The sequence below is a fragment of the Panthera pardus genome, unplaced genomic scaffold (genome assembly GCF_024362965.1).
Source record: "Panthera pardus isolate Hobbes unplaced genomic scaffold, ASM2436296v1 HiC_scaffold_8, whole genome shotgun sequence".
In the NCBI taxonomy this organism is placed as follows: Eukaryota; Metazoa; Chordata; class Mammalia; order Carnivora; family Felidae; genus Panthera; species Panthera pardus.
This window is the reverse complement of record NW_026527013.1, coordinates 8,054,806-8,073,863: the sequence shown is the minus strand read 5'-3', so window position 1 is coordinate 8,073,863 and position 19,058 is coordinate 8,054,806. Positions and strand designations below refer to the sequence as shown.

At 56.4% G+C, this 19,058-nt stretch overlaps 1 protein-coding gene across 1 annotated transcript in view; it reads right to left on the bottom strand.

Annotated features, from left to right (window-relative positions):
* Positions 1 to 824: 824 nt before the first annotated feature.
* PDE4A (phosphodiesterase 4A) overlaps positions 825 to 19,058 on the bottom strand; it is a 34,096-nt gene continuing 15,862 nt past the window's right edge. The window contains 16 exon segments of the mRNA XM_019427744.2: positions 825 to 1,001; positions 1,003 to 1,071; positions 1,073 to 1,639; positions 4,378 to 4,560; positions 4,995 to 5,117; positions 5,321 to 5,475; positions 5,599 to 5,698; positions 5,919 to 6,083; positions 6,178 to 6,276; positions 7,655 to 7,878; positions 9,370 to 9,463; positions 12,992 to 13,104; positions 13,273 to 13,322; positions 14,110 to 14,180; positions 14,304 to 14,340; positions 15,233 to 15,424. Coding sequence (XP_019283289.1) covers positions 948 to 1,001; positions 1,003 to 1,071; positions 1,073 to 1,639; positions 4,378 to 4,560; positions 4,995 to 5,117; positions 5,321 to 5,475; positions 5,599 to 5,698; positions 5,919 to 6,083; positions 6,178 to 6,276; positions 7,655 to 7,878; positions 9,370 to 9,463; positions 12,992 to 13,104; positions 13,273 to 13,322; positions 14,110 to 14,180; positions 14,304 to 14,340; positions 15,233 to 15,424 — 2,296 coding nt within the window. The 3' untranslated portion in view covers positions 825 to 947.

Sequence of the window (19,058 nt, the reverse complement as noted above, 5' to 3'; positions counted from 1 at the left end):
ATGGGGGCCACTGCGAACCCCTCTCCTATGGCCATGGGAATCATTAAGGCAGAAACAAGAGGAGAAGCAGCTGGAAGGAGGGGTGTGGTTCGGAGCCATTCCCCCCCCCCCCCACCCCAATGGAGAAAATTCAAACGGAACCCAAAGTGGAAGGGGAAGAGGGTGGCAGGTGGAGGGGCGGGTGGGGGGGGGGGATCAGGCCCTCCTCAAACCTCAGACCCCAGGTTGGTGGTGTGAATGTCCCTCCAATACCCGCCTCTGCTACATCTTAAAGCGCCTCTGCTACATCTTAAAGCACGCGGCTCCCCTCTCCAGGTCCCTATCCCTCGGGTTAGTATTGCCAGGTTTGTGCAAAATGAGGCGGGAGACTTCTGGGGGGGGGGGGGCAGTGCGCCAGAGAGGGGCTGGAGCTGGGGCCTCCCACGGTGGCAGCCCCCCCTGAGTCCCCCGCCCGGAATGGCTATTCCTGGTTGGGTTCCGGAGACCCTCCAAAATTCAGAAGAAAAGCCCCGAAGGGAGGCGTTATGCCTGCTTGGGCCCAGGCCAAGAGCCCTAGGAGGCCGGAAGACTGAGCCTGGGGCCTGGGGCAGGGGGAGGTGGCAGGAGATGGGACACAAGGGGTAGTCGGGAACAGGAGATCTACAGTTGCTGTGTTTCATCCTGTTTTTTTTTTTTTTTTCTTTTTCTAAAAATGTAACAATTAAAATTCCAAAAATAAAATCCCTTCCGGGACCTCCGCCCCTTGTTCCCCAGCCCCCACCTCCAAAAAGAGGCCCCGTGGGTGGGGGTGGGGGAAAAGAGGAAAAAAAGAAAAGAGAAAAAACCCCACTTTTCTGTTTTCTTTTTTCTCTGGAGGCCCAAGAGTCTTTGAGGCAGTGGAGGAGGCGGTCGTGGGGTAATGGTGGTGAAGGGAGCCGGGGAGAGCAGGAGGGTGTCGGGGCCGGGGTTCAGGTAGGGCCTCCAGCTGACCCCCACCCCCCAGGAGCTGGGAGTGGGGGGGGGGTCCTCGCCGGACGTTCCTGTGCAGGCACTGCACGCCCTCTTGGCAGCCTGATGCTCTTTTTGGGCCCCCCGCCTCGGCCGCCGTGGAGGGGAGGCCCGGGAGGCCCGGGGTGTCCTCTGGAGGGGGCGGGGTCCTCAAGGCGGGCGGAAGGGGGCTCTCGGCAGACAAGGCCAGGGGGCTGCTGCGGCCTACGGCATCCACAGATGCGTCTGGGGACGTGGCCTTGTCCTTGCCCGCAGCCACACTACCGGCCGAGTCTGCTTGCTGCGTGCAGCAAGGTTCCTGTACCTTCACCTCCGTGGGCATATCCTGGCCATCGACCTCCAAGAGTTCCTCAGCTGGGGACGCATCCTGAGCCACGGACAATCCCTGCACCGTAAATGCACCCGGGGCGGTAGACACCTCCTCCTCATCTTCCTCTTCCAGCGTCAGCTCGAACTGGAACTTATCAGGTGGGGGTGGGTGGCCTGGCCCCCTGGGCTCCTCCTCAGGCGGCGGTGATGGGCTCTGCCGAATGGCGCTGTAGTACCAGTCTCTGTTGTCCTCTAACGTGTCCAGGATCTCCTGGGCGTCCGGGTGGACCAGGTCAGCCCACGTCTCCCACAGCGGGTGCACGATATAGTCGATGAAACCCACCTGGGAGAGAAGGGACACCGGCGTCAACAGGTGGCCGGCTGTTGCGGATGGTAGGGCCATGCTGTGGGATCTAGTAAAGTCTAAAAGGCGCTGACAGCATTTAACCTAGTAATCGTGCTCCTCCAGATCCGACCCGGAAAAACTCTTACACAGGGAAGAAAAAAAGAATCACATATGACATGGAAACAAATACTGGAAACTTCCACACATCTGTCAGTTAGGAATTAGTTGTAAAAAGCCGTGGGGGTGCCTGGTGGCTCAGTTGCTTAAGCGACCAACTCTTGGTTTTGGCTCAGGCCACGACCGTAAGGTTTGTGAGTTCAAGCCCTGCGTCAGGCTCTGTGCTGACAGTGCAGAGCCTGCTTGGGATTCTCTTTCTCTCTTCCTCTCTCTCTGCCTGTCCCCTGCTCATGCTCTCTCTCTTTCTCTCTCCCTCTCTCTCAAAATAAATAAATAAACTTAAAACATTGAAATAAAATGTTTTAAAACATTGTGGTACACCACAGATACTACTAGTGATATCTTCTGCAACAAAGAAAAACTAGAAATAATTCCATGGCAGAGTATTGGCTAACGCTGATACTATCTTCCCTCTTTCTTATGAACAAAATCTTGAGGGCGCCTGGGTGGTTCAGTCGGTTGAGCGTCCAACTTCAGCTCAGGTCACGATCTCACACTCCGTGAATTTGAGCCCAGCATCAGGCTCTGTGCTGACAGCTCGGAGCCTGGAGCCTGCTTCGGATTCTGTGTCTCCCTCTCTCTCTGCCCCTCCCCTGCTCATGCTCTGTCTCTCTCTCTCTCAAAAATAAATAAAAACATTAAAAAAAAAAAAAAAGAAGAAGAAAATCTTAATTTTTCTTGGTGGAGGCAATGCTTCCCCAATATAGGTGAAAACTACATTTCCCAGCCTCCTTTGCAAAGAGAGGGTGGCAATGTGACCACATGTAGATAGAAGATCTGGGTTGGGATGGGCATAGGGGGTAGGAGTGCTGCTTCAGCTGGCAGAGACCGTTCCTCCTTACGACGTGGCCAGAATGGCTAGAGTTTCAACAGCATCCGTGACCATGAGAGGCATCTCTAGGGACAAAGGTCCCATGCTTCGGATGATAGAAGAGAAACACTGAAATCTCCTTAGGTGCCTGACTATTTCATGGAGCCAAAGGGAGCTAAATTCTTTCTCTCGACTTTTTTTTTTTAATTAAAAAATTTTCTTAAATGTTTATTTTTGAGAGGGGTGGGGGAGGGGCAGAGAGCAAGGGGGACAGAGGATCTGAAGCAGGCTCTTGGCTGGCAGCAGAGAGCCCGACGTGGGGCTCGAACCCGTGAACTATGAGGTCATGACCTGAGCCAAAGATGGACGCTTAACCGACTGAACCACCCAGGTGCCTCTGGACTTTTCTTACACGCGAGAGAATAAAAATGGGGTGTCTGGGTGGCTCAGTCATTAAGCATTTGAATTCAGCTCAGGTCATGACTTCACAGTTAGTGAGTTTGAGTCCCACGTTGGGCAAGCAGGAACCCCGCTTTGGGCAAAAACAGGAGCCCCAGGTGAGCCCTGCTTCTCTCTCTCTCTCTCTCCCTCCCTCTCTCTCTCTCTGCCCCTCATGGGATTCTCTCTCTCTTCTCTGCCCCTCACTCACTTGTACCCTCTCTCTCTCTAAAAAAAAAGAGAGAGAGAACAAAAATGAAGCCTTATCTCGTTTGAGTCACTGTGAATTTGTAACTCCTCAACACCTAAATGGCCATCCACAGGAGAAAAACTATAGACCCCATCTGCTGTCTAGATCTGTGAGAATACTACAGAGTCGTCAAAAGGGATGAGCTAAATCTATACGTAGTAACACAGACACATCTCCAAGTCATTGTTTGGAAGAAAAAGCAAGCTGTATAAAAATGGGTACGTATCGATAAAATTCATATTTTTTTAACAAAGCAAAACCCCTGAACTATTGCTATGAAGTTGCCCGTAAATGTAACTACGTAATAAAACCTATGGAACTGGTTTTCCCGGGCGTTGGAGGATGGGGTGATCTGCATGCTCAAAGGGACATTTGGAAGTATCTAGAGACATTTTTGGTTGTTGTAATTGGAAGGGAAGGGGTGGAGGCCAGGGATGCTGCTCAAAATCCTACAAGGCATGGCCCCCGCAACAGAGAATGACCCGGGCCCAAATGTCAACAGCACCAAGGCTGGGTAACTCGGGTCTGGAAAGGCGTGCACAGTGAGCCGGGAAGAACAGGTCTTGCCAGGGAGGAGACTGGGAGTGGGGAGGGTGAGAAACTTTCACATCCACACTCTACAAACAAGACTGGATTTCCGTACCTCCTGTCAAGTTAAACAAGCACATGATGACGCGTCATCGCATCTCATTGCAAAATCCCACCAAAAATCAAGGACAGAATCAGCAGCCAGGTTACAGGGATACCGAGAGGCTGGAGCAACATAAGGTCTGTAACCAAGAGCTGGGCAAGTATTATTATGGATGCTAAATGAGAGAGAACTGTTCCACTCACGTCTACAAGTTTTGAATCCAGAGGCCTGGTTTTGGTTATTCTGTAGAAGGGAAAATGTTGCAAATTTCCCATCAAGGCAGAAAAGGAAAGAAACACACACACACACACACACACACACACACACACACACACACACACTTGACTTTGTGGAGGGGCAGGTCAGGAACTCCTGGGTCTCAGAGCTCCAGGCCAGCATGGGGTGGGGAGGCCCGCTTAACACCGTACCTGAGACTTCTCCACCGAGGCTGTGTGCTTGTCGCACATGGGGCTGATCTCCATGCCCCGCTCACGTTCACGGTCCCCCTGCTGGAAGAACTCGGCCATAATGCGGTCGGTCCACTGGCGGTACAACTCGAGTGGCTTGGTGGGGTTGCTGAGGTCTGCACAGTGCACCATGTTCCGAAGGACCTGCATGAGGTGGGGGACCTTCAGAGGCCATGCCCCCGTCCCAGTCTGGGACCTCACACTTCCTTACCTCCCCCTTTATTGGGAGAGTGAGGTAGGGGGATGTGGAGAGAGATAGGGGAAATGGGGAGAGGGGAGAGGATGGCAGGGGGAGAGCAAAGAAAGAGATCGTGGGGAGAGGAGAGAAGGACGTGTTGGCAAAGGCAGAGGAGACAGGACGGGGTGATGGAGGAAGGGAAGAAGTAAGGAGGGATGGTAGATGGGAATTGGGATGGAGAGATGGGAGGGGAGACAGAAAAGAGACAGGAAGAGGGGCAACATGGGAGCTGCAGGCTGAGGGAGGGGGGCAAACAGGACCCAAAGGGGAGAGAGAAAAGGAGAGAGGGTCCGGTCTCCTTGTATGGTGTGCGGGTGCGGGGGGGGGGGGGGGGGGGCACCTGGATGCGGTCGGAGTAGTTGTCCAGCAGGAGGACCCCCGAGCTGGTCACCTTCTTGGTCTCCACCATGGTCTTCAGGTCTGCCAGGAGGGTCATGTGTTTGGACATGTCCGTGGCCAGCACCTGTGGGTGAGGGGCCACTGAAGCCCTGCCACGGACCGTACTGACCCGAACTACGCCTCTAAAGTTTTCCCTCGGCACAACCTGTTCCCAGTCCCCACAAAGGACGCCTCTCGCGGGGCTTCCTGGCCTGGACTCAGACCCTGCCTCAACCCCAGTGTCAAAGGCGCCCTTTTCCGTTCTGGCCCCGCCCCCGCCCCGCCCACCATGTCGATGACCATCTTGCGCAGGCTCTGCCGCTGGCGCTTGCTGAGGTTCTGGAAGATATCGCAGTTGTCTTCCTGCAGCAGCTTGAAGCCCACGGCCAGGTGGTGGTTCTCCAGCACCGACTCATCGTTGTACATGAGCGCCAGCTCCGAATCTGCGGCCCAGGCCCAGGCAGGCGGTCAGGGGAGGGTGGGGCCGGCAGGGCCGCCTCGAGGGGTGGGGCAGCGCAGGCCCCGCCTCCAACCCGGCAGGCCCCGCCCCCGTGGGGGCCACTCACTAGTGTTGATGAGGAACTGGTTGGAGACCCCAGGGTGGTCTACGTCATGAATAGCGGCCGCGAAGAGGGCGGCAAGAATCTCCAGGTCCGTGAACACAGCCTAGGGGCAGAGACGGGGGTGGGAGCGAGGCGGGTTAGAAAGATGGGGGATCTGAGAGACGGGGTGAGAGAGAGATGCGGGTGCCAAAGAAGACGGTCAGGAAGGATCGATGAGGATCGGGAAGGCCAGCGTCAGAGAGACACGGAGGTCAGGAGATGGGCGACGGGCAGTCAGGGAGGGAGACGGGGCTGGGGAGACTCAGGGGCCAGGCAGTGCTCACATCTAGCGCGGGCGTGGCCAGCAGCACGTGGGTGGACTGCAGCACATCGGCCGCGTGCAGGCTGTTGTGGTAGGCCACGTCGGGGTGGTAGTGGTCCTCCAGGGTCAGCATATATGTCACCATGGTGTCCACCGGGATGCGGAATTTCTTCAGCAGGTCACGCTCCTGAGGGTAGGTATGGGGAACGGTGACTCCCGAGAGCTCTCTGCTCTCCGCCCGGCCCCCTTCCGCTCACCCTGCCCCACTCAGCCCGCCCTACCTGAAATATCGTGTACATGATGCAGCTGAGGGAACGGCCTCCGGCGTATTCGGATACGCAGAAGATGTTCAGGCCCCACTTGTTCAGGTTCTCCAGTTCCTGGGTGGAGTAGGAGGCCAGAGGTCAGCAGCCCACAAGACCCAGGGCCCTGCCCCTACCCACGTGGGTCAGAAGTTCCTCTTGGTTGATCATCACCCCTCTCGAATCTTTCCTAGCAATTCAGAGCTCTGGTCTGAAAGTAGCACTGTCGTTGCCCACCGGGTGGGCACCGTGCTCAACAGCACAGAGTTGACTGTCCACGTCCGACCAGGCCAGAAAATAACAAAGCAACCACAGCGCCTGTGTACTGAGTGACTTTAAAAAAAAAAAATTTTTTTAATGTTTTATTTATTTTTGAGAGCGAGAGACAGAGTGTGCGTGGGGGAGGGGCAGAGAGAGAGGGAGACACAGAATCTGAAGCTGGCTCCAGGCTCCGAGCTGTCAGCACAGAGCCCGGTGCGGGGCTCGAACCACGGACTGTAAGATCATGGCCTGAGCCGAAGTCTGACGCTTAACCGAGGAGCCACCCAGGGGCCCCCTGAGTGACTATTGTCTCCCAGGCATTATGCTAAATGCTTGATCTCATTTGGTTGGTTGGAGAACCAAAGCTCAGAAGTGATGCGACCTACCCAAGCCCTTGCATCTCGCAAGTGGCAACGCTGTGGTGTGAACTCCGTTTGGCTGACCCCAAAAGCACAGTTTGGCTTCGGAGCCAAACAGCTCACCAGCACCAGGGGGAAAGGAACTCGGGCTAATTTTCCGTAGCTCCCCAGAATCCGGAACAGTGCCAGCACACCGTAGGTGCTCAGTAAACACCGGGTGACGGACTGGGCACTGGCTAGTGCTGGAGTTCAGGTTACAACAAATGTCAGCTGACTGAGCCAACAAGAGTGCACCGAGTCCGCTGTACAAACCCATGCGGGAGCCCCTTGGCGTTAGGTGTCACGGAGCTGAACCCAGGTCTGGCCTGTAGTGGATGCTGTTGGCGTTCGACCCAGATCCCCTTCACTGACCAGTGCGCCTGTCCTCCTGGGTGGGTGCTGGGACTGTTGCTTACAAAGACTCACAGCTGCTCTGTTCTCCAGAAAACTGCTCTTGCCCCTGTGGGAGCTACACGGAGGCAGTAATGCTGTCCACTCTGGGGACCGCCCACAGTGGGGTACAAAAGTCCCGCACTCTTGCCTCAAGGTGGGCTCAACTCTGTGGCACTGTTGACACTCCAGAGCTCCCTGTGGAGTCAGGCGGAGGCCAGATTCTGAGGCCACCTCCTTGCTTAGGTTCTTCCTCTCCTGCTTCCTTCACTCTTGCTCTCCTGAGAGTCTCATAAGCCAAGTATGCCTGGATTGTCACTTCAGACTGACCCAACGCCCGGTCCTTCTCTGGGCCCCAGGAGACTCCCGCCCCTCTCTAATCCAGTGTCTGCTGAGACCCTACTCACTTGGGCCAGGAGCTCTTCTTGGTTGGTCTTCACCCCAAAGCGGGGGATGCTGGAGTCACTCAGGCTGCTGCTATGCATCAGCTTCTTCACCCCCGTGATCTGAGACATGGGCTGGAATTGCGGCCCAGGGGGCGGGGGCTGCTGGGAAGGTCTCTGGCGGGGAGCTGGCTGTTTTTCTCGATCCTTCATCGTGGGTGATGGAATCTCCACTTCATTCTGCTTGTCTGGAGCAGATGGAGGAGAGACAAGCATGAGACTCCCACAGAGACCCCCTCATCTGGCCCTCACTTCCCCTGGGCTCCCCACTGTGCCCTGGGAAGGCTCACGCAGGAGGGCAGACCCCTTCAGGATGTCATGCTGTTGGTTCCTTATAGGCTGGAAACCAGAGGGAAGGGAGGAATTCTTCTGGGAGGTGGTGGGCTGGAGCAGGGACCCTGGGACTGGCCCGGAGCATTGGGGTGGCCCCAGTCTGATAGCCAGGTTTGACAAGGGGGTGGCACGGGAAGTCAGGAAGCAGGTTGAGGATGCTGGAGAGAGTAGCTGCCTGTCCTGTATAGGCAGGGAAACTTCTAGGGCAGGGGAGACACCTCCATGGTGACTAAGAGTGCTGATCGGGGTGGACAGCATGGGGAAGAGGGAGGGAAGGGTAGTCTCTGGCTCCATGAGCCCCACCCCCACCCCACCCCTTTAACACCAGCCTGCCTGGGGGGCCAGCCCCAGGATCCCTTTTCCTGAGCTTTCAAGGGCTTCCAGAGCTGAACCTGGGCCACCCATTGTGACCTGGGGCCCTGCCAGTCAATAACGGGGCCTAATAGGGGTTATTTGCATGCCATGCTCCCATTGGCTGGATCTCAGAACTCTGCACAGCCACACCCCCATTGGCGGGAGTATTTGAAACTCTGAACCCTTCTCTTGGGCTTGGCGCAGGGCGGTTCTCCAGAATTTGGAAACCTTTGGTGATAAATTGAGAGGGTAAAATTATGCTGAATTTGGGGGGGCATATCTTCAGCTTGGGCTCTTGGATAAAGAGATTAGGATGAGTTGGAGGTCCCCATGAGCTTGAGGGTTCTAATGAATTTGAGGGACTCTGTATAACTGTATTAGGTATCAAAAGTCTGTGTGTGTGTGGGGGGGTCCTACTGAATCTGAGGGTCATATCAAGTTGGGTGATTCTCCCGAATTTGGGAGACCTTTCATCTTGGAGGGTTTTGAAACTTTGAGGGGATCTTTTATGAGTTCTTAAGGACAGCCGTTCCCTTAAGTTTGAGAACCCTACCGAGTTTGAGCATACCTCTTGAGTTTGAGGGATCTCCTGAATTTGTGGGGGGAAATCCAAGTTTGGATAGTCTACTGAATTTGGGGAGGCCTTTCAGCCTGGAGGCATTTAAAGTTTAGGAATTCTATTTGAGTTTGTGGGGTTTTTGGGGTCTTGAGTTTGAGAGTTCCGTTGTGGTCCCACTGAGTTTGGGGGGGCGGGGCTTTTCTGCTTGGAGAGATTTTTTTACTGTGGAAGTTCTATAAAAGTTGACATCCCTCTGGGTTTAGGGGCATCGTGAGCATGGGAACGCTTGAGCGTGGTAACCTTGATCTTTAGGGAATTAAGAGTCAGGGTCCCTCGGGCAAATGTGGGCAATGGGACCTGCGGTCTGGGGCAGCCCCCTCCAATTCAGGCGTGCAGCCTCTCCCCGCACATACAAGCGGTGCCTTTCACTCACCCAGGAATGTGGTGGAGATGTACTCAGAGACCTGGTTTCCTGACCTGCTCATCTCTGACAGGTGTGTGAGTTCACGGTTTAACATCCTCTTGAACTAAGGTGAAGGAGGCAAGAAGGAAGGAATGATAGGGAGACAGGGCAGCAGAGGGTGGAGGATGTCAGCCCCTCCCGAGAAACTTCTGAAGACCCCATGAGTCCTTCCAACTTCTCTGCTCAGCCAACAGAGCCCTCAGCAAGCTGCTAGAGGGGAGGGGTCAGCCCTTCCTCTCCTCCCAGGTCTGGAGGGGGGCCCCAGGCTTGGAAGTCAGGACTCAGCATACCCCTCCCTTCCTGAGGAAGGGGGGCACCCCTCCCCAGACTTCCTCTTCCTCCAGCCCAAAGGAGGAGCCAGAGGGGCACCTGTGGAAGGGAGGGGCTCCCGCTTAACAGTGAGCCAATAGGGTGTCAGGAGAATCCCGTCGCCATGGCGATGGGAGTCTCCTTAGCAACTCCCCCTCCAACCAGCTGCTGAGCTGGGGGAAAGTGGGGGGGGGGGGGGGGCAGGCCGCAGGCCCCTTAACCCTTGCCTTCCCAGAGCTACCCTGGCCCACGTCTTCCCAGATATGGACCCCACTCCCAGGGCGTCCAGGCCCCCAGCTCCCAGCCCAGTTTGGAAGGAGACAATACAGTCTCTCCTTTGCAGGAGAGAATGCAAGTTCTGGGAGAAGAGAAGGTTTGGCAGGGGCAGGGGAGAACAGTGAGCTGAGGAAACCTTGTTCGGTCATCCAGGGGAGGGGGGTTCCCATCATAGCCCCCTCTCCCCCAGTCCCAGGAGGGTGGACAGATGCACAGATGAGCAGAGGATACCCCGAACCAGGCTTGGAGGTCCCTCCTGGTCCCCCCAAGCCCCCTCACACAAGTGTCTGCTGTGACATTGTGCATGGAGGAGAAAGGGCATTGGTTCCCCGCCCCCAAGCTCCACTGAAGCACCCCCAGAGCAGGAGCAGACTCCGTCCAGAGAGGCAGGAGGGACACTGGATGGGAAGGGTGAGCCCACGTAGCCCACACGAGGATGGGGCACTTACTCCTCCTAGTGCTGTGAGAGACGTGTACACAAGAAGGACCCACAAAGTCACACAACCACACACAGAGTCACAGACGACCATCTTACACGGCTCTGCACAGCCACACAAACCAAGGGACACACACGATAAGGCAGTCACAGACACTTAGGGTCACATGCCCCGGAGAAAACACACAGCTCCGGGTTCACAAACACGTCCCAACATACACCACCACAACCAGAGCCATGTGATCTCAGAAAGGGCCACACTGTGACCCAGGCAAATAAGCATATGGTCAGACAGCCCCACACCGCTGTAGACACATACACACGTGAGTACCGACACACCCAGCAAGAGACCCACATCCCCAGCCCCCCCCGCTATCCCCACCCAGCCCTGGGCCACACACAGACACAGACAGTCACAAGGCTTCATGTCCAGGCCACACACGTGCACAGCCGCACACACCAGCCCAGACCAGGGGCTTGAGGATCCAAGGTGGGAGGGCTAGGGCCGAGTCTCCCGCCCATCCTCCACCCCGACTTCCCCTACCTGGTCCCACCAGCCCACCAGCCACGGCTTGGAGCAGGTCTCACAGAAGAAATCCACCAAGGGCATCTTGGAATCTTAGCCCCGCTTGGGGCTGCCGCACACAGAGGCTGGGCTTGGGGAGTCCCGGGGTTAACAGCCACTGTGGGTTTTGGGGGGGGGGTTCAGGGCAGGTGGGCAGTGCAAGGGGGAGCCGCGGAGGGGCCTGGGCCGGCCCAGCGGGGCTGGGGGCTCCCCTCCCCTCCGCGCTCCCGATAGCAGCCCTGGTTACATGGTCTGCCAGCCCCTGGCCCTGATGGGCCCCCCCGCGGCAGTAGCTGGAGGTGGCCTGGGACCCCTGCCCATGGGGGGGGCAGGGCGAGGGTCCCGGGAGGTGGCTTCGGAGGCTCTGGGCTCCGTGTGCGCGCCTGTGTGTGTGCGCGTGTGCGTGCTCACTGCAGCACTGGCAGGCTGCATGCGACGTCAGGTGGTGCCGGGGGTGGGGGGGGCGTTAAAGGGGCATCGGAACCCACGGGCCTGAGCCAGGACCCAGGTGGGGCTGCCGGGGAAAGGCAGGGAGGCACGCACATCCCCGACAGGACGCGTCCCTTCCAGGGACACACCCAGAGACAAAGACACACGCCCAGACAGTCCACACACTCACACACACCGAGATGCACCTTCTATACCAACACACGCACTAACACACACCACACAGTCACAACTCCGAAGTCCAGCCCTTTCGCAGGTATACAGCTGAGTACACGGAGATAGGAACGCCTTCAGGCACAGCCCTCCCAAGAACACAGACTCACACCCAGACACGGAGACACACACCTGGGGACAGACACCCAGATATGCTGCACACACTCCACACACCCACGGGCACACTTTCAGACAAACACAAATACCACGTGGCCTTGGACACAAACATACCCTGAGAAACCCATAAGCAAATGCTCACATCATACCCACAACCACACACACACATCATTGCAGGAACACAACGGCAAACCTACATTTAGAGACAGTCACATTCTCAGAGGCTCGGCACACTCTCAGAGACACAATCACCCTCAGACGGGAATGTTCCCAGACAAACCTCCACCCACAGGTATGTGCACCACCCCCAACGCAGACACCTCCACCTGTATACTCATTTCCTGATAGGCATCCTCCCACGCGGGCTACCACCGTGCCGCACAACTCCAGGAAACATCATTCATGCCGCCCGTTTTCCTGGATGGTGTCCTCTGGAGTTGTGCAGTACACAGACCGCACAACTGCACATGGAAGCCTTGCACCCTCTCCTGCAGCCCTGCAAGTGCATGCATGTGTCTGTGCACACACGTGGAGTCACAGACACATGGAGATACACACTCAGATTCATACCTAGACCAACTCACACTTGTAAACATACATACCCCTCTGGCACAGCCCCACACACTTACAATCTGGAATAACTGCTTGTGTGCACCCATACATCCTCCATACAGACACATCTGCACACTACTCGTGACGTACCCTCTTGGAACATCCCCTCACACCCCGTCTTGTGCTGCAAACGTGTAGCCAACAAATTGACAGCCACACAGAGCCACAGTCACATACACACACACACACACACACACACACACACACCTGTAGACTATACAAACATTGGACAACCCCCTCAAGAGAGATGGCAGCCTGCATCAGATGTACAACCAGGCACATATACCCCCACGCACTAGGCTTCCCCCACCCCTGGGGGAAGTCAGAATCTGCTAGAACACGCAGCCCTCCGGTTGGCCCTGCTTAGGAATGGGCCCCCACCCCAAAGGCCCCGTTCACACATTGGCCCCGCCCCAAACGTGTCCTCCCCCTCAGGTCCCGCCAGCAGTCAGCCCCACCCCACAGGCCCAGGAAAGGGTCCCCTCTCATTGGCCCCATCCAGATACCGGCCCCGCCCCATGGGTGGACCCGCCCGCAGATCCCACCCAGCGGTTGGCCCCCATCCTCAGGCCCCGCCCAGGGGCTAGTTCCGCCCTGCCGGCCGGGGGCCTCCTCACCTTGTGAGATGCCATCTCGCTCACGGAGCGGTAGGTCTGCATGGTCTCCAGCTGCTCCAGGCACCAGTCCAGCTCCTCCAGTGTCTCCCGGGCCAATTGTTGACATGTCTCTTCTGGAGAAGGGGCAGCATGGGTGGTGACCCAGAGGCCCCAGCCCGAGATGCTGGGGGTCCACCAAATGAGTGGGGAAAGGAGGTAAGACAGCCACCACCACCCCCAGGTGAGGGGTCCCCCACTGGAGCAGCAAGAGGGGCCCTTTCCCACCCCCTGGGCTTTGTTACCTGACAGCGTGGCCTTACAGACGGGGGTTGGGCCGCCCAGCGGGGACCGTCTGCAAAGAAACGGGGCTCCAACATCAGCCTGTGTGCCCCCAGATTCCTGCCTCCGCTCTCTACAATGCCACCTTTCCTTTTTCTGAGCGCTCCCTGTGTCCCACGCATGCCACCGTGTGCTCAGCCTGCAGCCTCTCACAGAGCCCCCAGGAGAACCCATTTTACAGATGAGAAAACGGGCTCAAGGAAGCGAACCATTTTACAGATGAGAAAACGGGCTCAAGGAAGCGAACAAGCTTGCTCAAGACCACACGGCTGATCAGCGGCAGGGTCAGGTCCTATGTCTCCAAAGTTCCTGCAACTCCCAGAGGGACTAGCAGCTCTCAGCCAAGCGCCTGCCCCCAAATAATCACTTCTATTTAGTGAGCACTTACTACGTGCTGGGCAAATGTTCTCACACTTTCTATGTATTATCTTGCAGACTCCTCACAGCAGCATCTATTGGAGGCGCTATTAAATTCCCATTTTATGGAGGGGGAACAAAGGCACCACAAGACGCTATTTGCCTGGAAAGTTGGCTTTGGGGCCAGGAGTGGCCCCAAGGCTGCGGCGCCTGGCTACCCTTGGCCTCACCACCACGTGTCTGGACCCCTTGGTCTTTATTTTTAAAAGTTTCTGCCTTAGCCATTCAAATTGCAATGGTTTGCTGGCTCAGAGGGAGCTGCTGCCTGAACAGAGGCTCAGAGAGGTCAAGTTCCTGCCTGAGGGCACACAGCAGAGCTAAGAGTTGAACCCAGGTGTGCCTGGCCTCATGATCATGAATGTTGGGGCCCAGCCTTGACTTACTTGTTGCTGGGAATGGGCACATTGGTCAGGAGTGAGAAGTTGCTGCGAACACTCCGGAGACTGGCCAGCACCTGGGACGGAGGGAGAGCCAGCAGTGAGGAGAGGGAGCCACCCGGAGGGGCTGGGGCTAGGTCCCTGTCCCCAAGTGTGGGGGAAGGTTGGAGCCCCTTCCTTTCTTAGGGGAGGGGTCTTACCTGGGCGAAAGGTGTCACAATGAGGTCCTCAGCGTGCCTGCAACCAAGGACAGGGGCAGGTCAGGCGTCCTCACTGTGGGACACCCCCGGGCCTGGGTGAAAAGGGGCTGGGGTGCCAGAGAAGCAACTCTCTATGGGGGTTGGGCTGAGGGTGGGCTGGGACGTGGCGGGGGGGGGGGGCCTCCAACAGGTGAGGGGAGAGGGCGCTTACACCTCCCAAGGGTACACACCCTACAGGGGCTGGTCTTGGAGGGAACGGTGGCCGGACAGAGGAGCTCAGGTGGGTGGGCAGGGAGGGGGTGTGCAGAGACAAAGGGGGCTGCCATAAATCCACTGCAGGGGGGGGCTGGTGAGAGCAGTGGGTAGGAGGGGATGGGGAGCAAGAGGAGTTAGGGGAGCTGAGGTGGGTACCTGGATGGATAGGGCCAGGGCTGGAGGATCCAGTGAGAGGGGAGGGGGCTGAGCAGGTCTGGGGGTGCTCACACCTTAACAGGTGGTCGTGATAAGGGGGGCTGGTTTAGGGAAGCCTGGAGCGGGGGGGGGAAGGCAGAGGGGGCTCAGCCGAGGTGGATGCTCTGTGGGGAGAAGTGGCAGCGGGGACAGGCTGAGGGGGGCCAGGCCCCAGCTGCCGATGGGTAGGAGTGGGCTTGGGCAGGTTGGGTGGGCAGGGACCGCAAGGATGTGGGTGCGGGCTGGGCTGGAGGGAGAGGCTCACCGTAGCTGAGTGGGGGGCAGAGATGGGGCGCACCCTCAGACCTCGCTGGGTGGGCATGCTGTAAAGGGACCGAGCCCTCGATGTGGGCAAGGGGGCTGTTTACTTTTCACTGGGAAGGAGAGGTGGCAGGGGGCTTAGGCGGTGTCCCCATTCCCTGCTGGCAAGGGCAGCTTGTGTTGGGAGCAGGCCTGGAGGGTGAGAGTGGGGTGCTCACGCCTCGCTGGTGACCGACGAGTTCCGGGACATGGTTTTGGGTGACATGTCATAGTCACTGTCCGAGCGGTACAGGAAGGACTCCCGGCGCTGGCTGATAGCCCCCCCGGCGTGCAGCACGAGGCCCGGGCTCGCCTGCGAGTCCAGGGGGCTGCGGCCAGGAGATGGCGTGGGCCCATTCTCCGCCTCGAAGCTGCAAGGGGGTGGGCGAGAAGAGCGGTCAGGGGGGCTGAGATGGCACTGGGGGGGGTGGCAGAGGAATAAGGGTACTGAGGACACTCCTGGTAGAGACGGGGGACAGGAGGTTGCAGAGATCACAGAGCGATCGAGTGCCTTTGTGAGCCAGGCTCTGTTGAGGTGCTGGGACACAGCAGTGACTGAGACGGACGAGCATCTGTCCCTTACGGGAAATGGCATGGGAGGGCCAGACTGTAAACAGGTTAGCCTAGTGGCCGTGCACACCGCCAAAAGTGTGGGGATCTTTTTGGCTCTACTCTTTCCTCACTGCCCACGTCTATTCAGAATGCGTCCACTTCTCACCCCCTCCTCGGCTGGCCCCGCTCATTGGTGGCCTGGACCAGCGCCTTTGTCTCTGCCCTGCTCCCTGGTTCCTGTCCTTGCCCCTCAGTCTGTTCCCCTCCACAGCCACCAGAGAGCCACATCCCTCTTCTGCTCAGCCCCTTCTATGGCTCCCAGCTCACCCAGAGCAAAAGCCAAAGTCCTCACTGAGGCCCAGGTGGCCCCGCCCCAAGCCCTCCGGGTCTCCCCCTCACTCACTCTACTCCAGCCTCCATGGCCTCCTGGCTGCTTCCTAAACATTCCAGATGTATTCCTGCCTCAGGGCCTCTGCACAGGCTGTTTCCCCTGCCCAGACCTCCAATGGCTCCTCCGGCCGGCCGCCTTCAGGCCTCCGCTCAAATGCTGTGTCCCCGGGAGGCCTCACCTGACCAACACATCTAAGATCTGAATCTCTGCCTTACTATTTCGTATTTACCTTTCCTTTCAAAAAATAACCGCTACTTACCTGACATATTCTATATCTTACTTCTTTGCTGTTTGCCTTCCTTCCTAGAACTAAGCTTTGCAGAGCAAGGATTTTGGTCTTCTTTGTTCTAGCCCGTGGGCCAAGAACACGGCCTGGCACACAGTGCACACCCAATAAAATGTTTACTGGATGAATCATAAAACGTGTGAATGAGTGAATATGCGAACGGGGTTGTGCCACGCGGAGACTGGAAAGGGGAGGCAGGCCTCTCTGAGGAGGTGACCTGCGAGCAGGGCCTGAAAGATGACAAAGAGCAGGCCATTGGTCAGGAGGGAGGAGAAGACACTCCAGGGGGTGGGAAGAGCAAGTGCGAAGGCCCTGTGGCAGGATTCGGGTTTTGTTTGAGGACCAGCAAGGAAGCTGGTGTGTCAGGAGCGGAGAGAGACAGACTGTGACAGAGACCCGGCGACACCGAGGGCAAGAGAGCGAGGCCCCAGCCTGGGGTCACCGGCAAGACGCTCGGGATAAGTCAGGGAGATGCTGGCTCGCCTAATTCCCAGAGGCATGACTGGGGTGAAATGACTGAATTCCAGTTCCCTAATCCACAAAATGGGGACAACCGCCACCTTCCTCAGGTCATCCAGGCGACCAGTATTGACACAGGTAAAACGCTCAGGAAGCATCAGCCCCACACGCGCCACATGGGCAGGGGACTCAGCAGTCGATATGCAGAATTGGTGGGGAACCGCGTGCCTGCAACATACTGTGTGGCCTCGGGAAGGCCACTGCCCTCTCTGGTCTGTTACCCCCGTCGTCAAAGTGAGGGGGTTAGAAGGGTCAGCAGACTTCAGGCTATGCTCTGGTGGGTGCAAGGGAGTAGGGGAAGGCAATGGAGCCCTCCCCTTTCCAGTCCTACCTAATGAGAGTCAGCGTAAGATTTTATTTGAATGGTCCCTCTGCTAAGAAATAAGTCTGAGGGGCGCCTGGGTGACTCAGTCGGTTGAGCGTCCGACTTCGGCTCAGGTCATGATCTCGCAGTTCGTGAGTTCGAGCCCCATGTCGGGCTCTGTGGTGTCAGCGCAGAGCCTGCTTCACATCTTCTGTCCCCCTCTCTCTCTGCCCCTCCCCCGCTGCGTTCGCTCAAAAATCAATTAAGAAAGAAAGAAAGAAAGAAAGAAAGAAAGAAAGAAAGAAAGAAAGAAAGAAAGAAAGAAAGAAAAAGAAAGAAAGGGGGAAAAAGAAGGTCTGAAATCCCCTAGAGTAGCATCTATGGATCTATTAACCCTTTTCTCTGGGCCAGTCCTGGGGTAGGAGTACGGGGAGGGACTTCGTTGACTCCATTTTACAGATGAAGAAACTAAGGTCAGAGAGGAGAATGATTAGCTCTGGGTCACGCAGCAAGAGCGTGGTGGGGCCAGAATTCAGTCCCAAGTCTCGTGACTCCTCAGACGGAAACGTGAGCTGCCGCCCTCTGCCCACTCAGCCCCCATTCGAGCACATTCCTACCATCACAGCAAATGTTCGCAGGGGCCAGGCAGCTGACACCCAGAGCAGAGTGGTGCTGGGGGACCCCCAACAACCAGGTATTCCGATTTTAGGAGAGAAATCAGACATTTTCAACAGTCACAAATTCAAACTTCTTTTAAAAACAAACTTCGGGGCACCTGCGCGGCCTAGTCGGTTGGGCATCCAGCCTCAGCTCAGGTCACGGTCTCATGGTTCGTGGGTTAGAGTCCCACGTCGGGATTCTCGCTCTCTCTCCCTCCTTCTCTCTCTCCCCCTCCTCCCCTATTCGTACGCGCTCTCTCTCTCTCTCTCTCTGTCAAAATAAATAAAACTTAAAAAGAGTAAAATCGTGAAAAAACAAAGGTAAAGTAACCAGTGTTGGTGAGGATGTGGGGGAACGTGAAATGGTGCGGTTACTATAGAAAACGGTCCTTAAAAACTTAAGTATAGAATTACCATGTGATCCAGCAATACTACTTCTGGGTATACACGCAGAATTGAAATACTAAACACTAAGAATCGAAAGCAGGACTCAAGCAGATATTTGTACGCCAACGTTCAGAGCAGCGTGATTCAAAAGAGCCAAGAGCTGGAAACAACTCAAGCGTCCTTTCCTTACCTTACTAGGTATAGAGCGGCGGTTTGGGAAGGTGGTGACGTTCTGGAGATGGATGGTGGTGACAGTTGCACGACAATGTCAGTATACTTAACGACACTGAAATGTACACTCAAGAAACGGTCAAGTGGACAAGTATGTTATGTAGATTTTACTACAATAAAGACACTCATACAATGTAGACAAAAGGAGTGAATTTGGGGCGCCCGGGTGGCTCGGTCGGTTGAGCAACCGACTTCGGCCCAGGTCACGATCTCACGGTTCATGGGTCCGGGCCCGGCATCGGGCTCTGCACTGACAGCTTAGAGCCTGGAGCCTGCTTCAGATTCTCTCTCTCTCTCTCTCTCTCTCTCTCTCTCTCTCTCTCTGCCCCTCCCCCACTTGTGCTCTCTCCCTCTCTCAAAAATATTTTTTTAAAAAGCTGAATTTTACTATATGTTCATTTTTTAAAAGTAAATTAAAAAAAAAAAAACCCTTAAGATGGAAAATTCTTAGACCATGAACTGGGGCCTTTGATGATAACGCTCACTTACTGAGCACCTGCTGTGTACCAGGTAACAGGTTAGATCCTTTTAGGTATATAGCAATATTAACAAGACGCTTCCTGAATATTGGCCATGTGCCTGGCATTGTCAGAGTGCTTTATACACCCGAACCCAGTTGTGTCCCCCACCAGCTCTGTGAGTTGTGTTCACATCCCGGCGCAACAGGGGAGAGTGG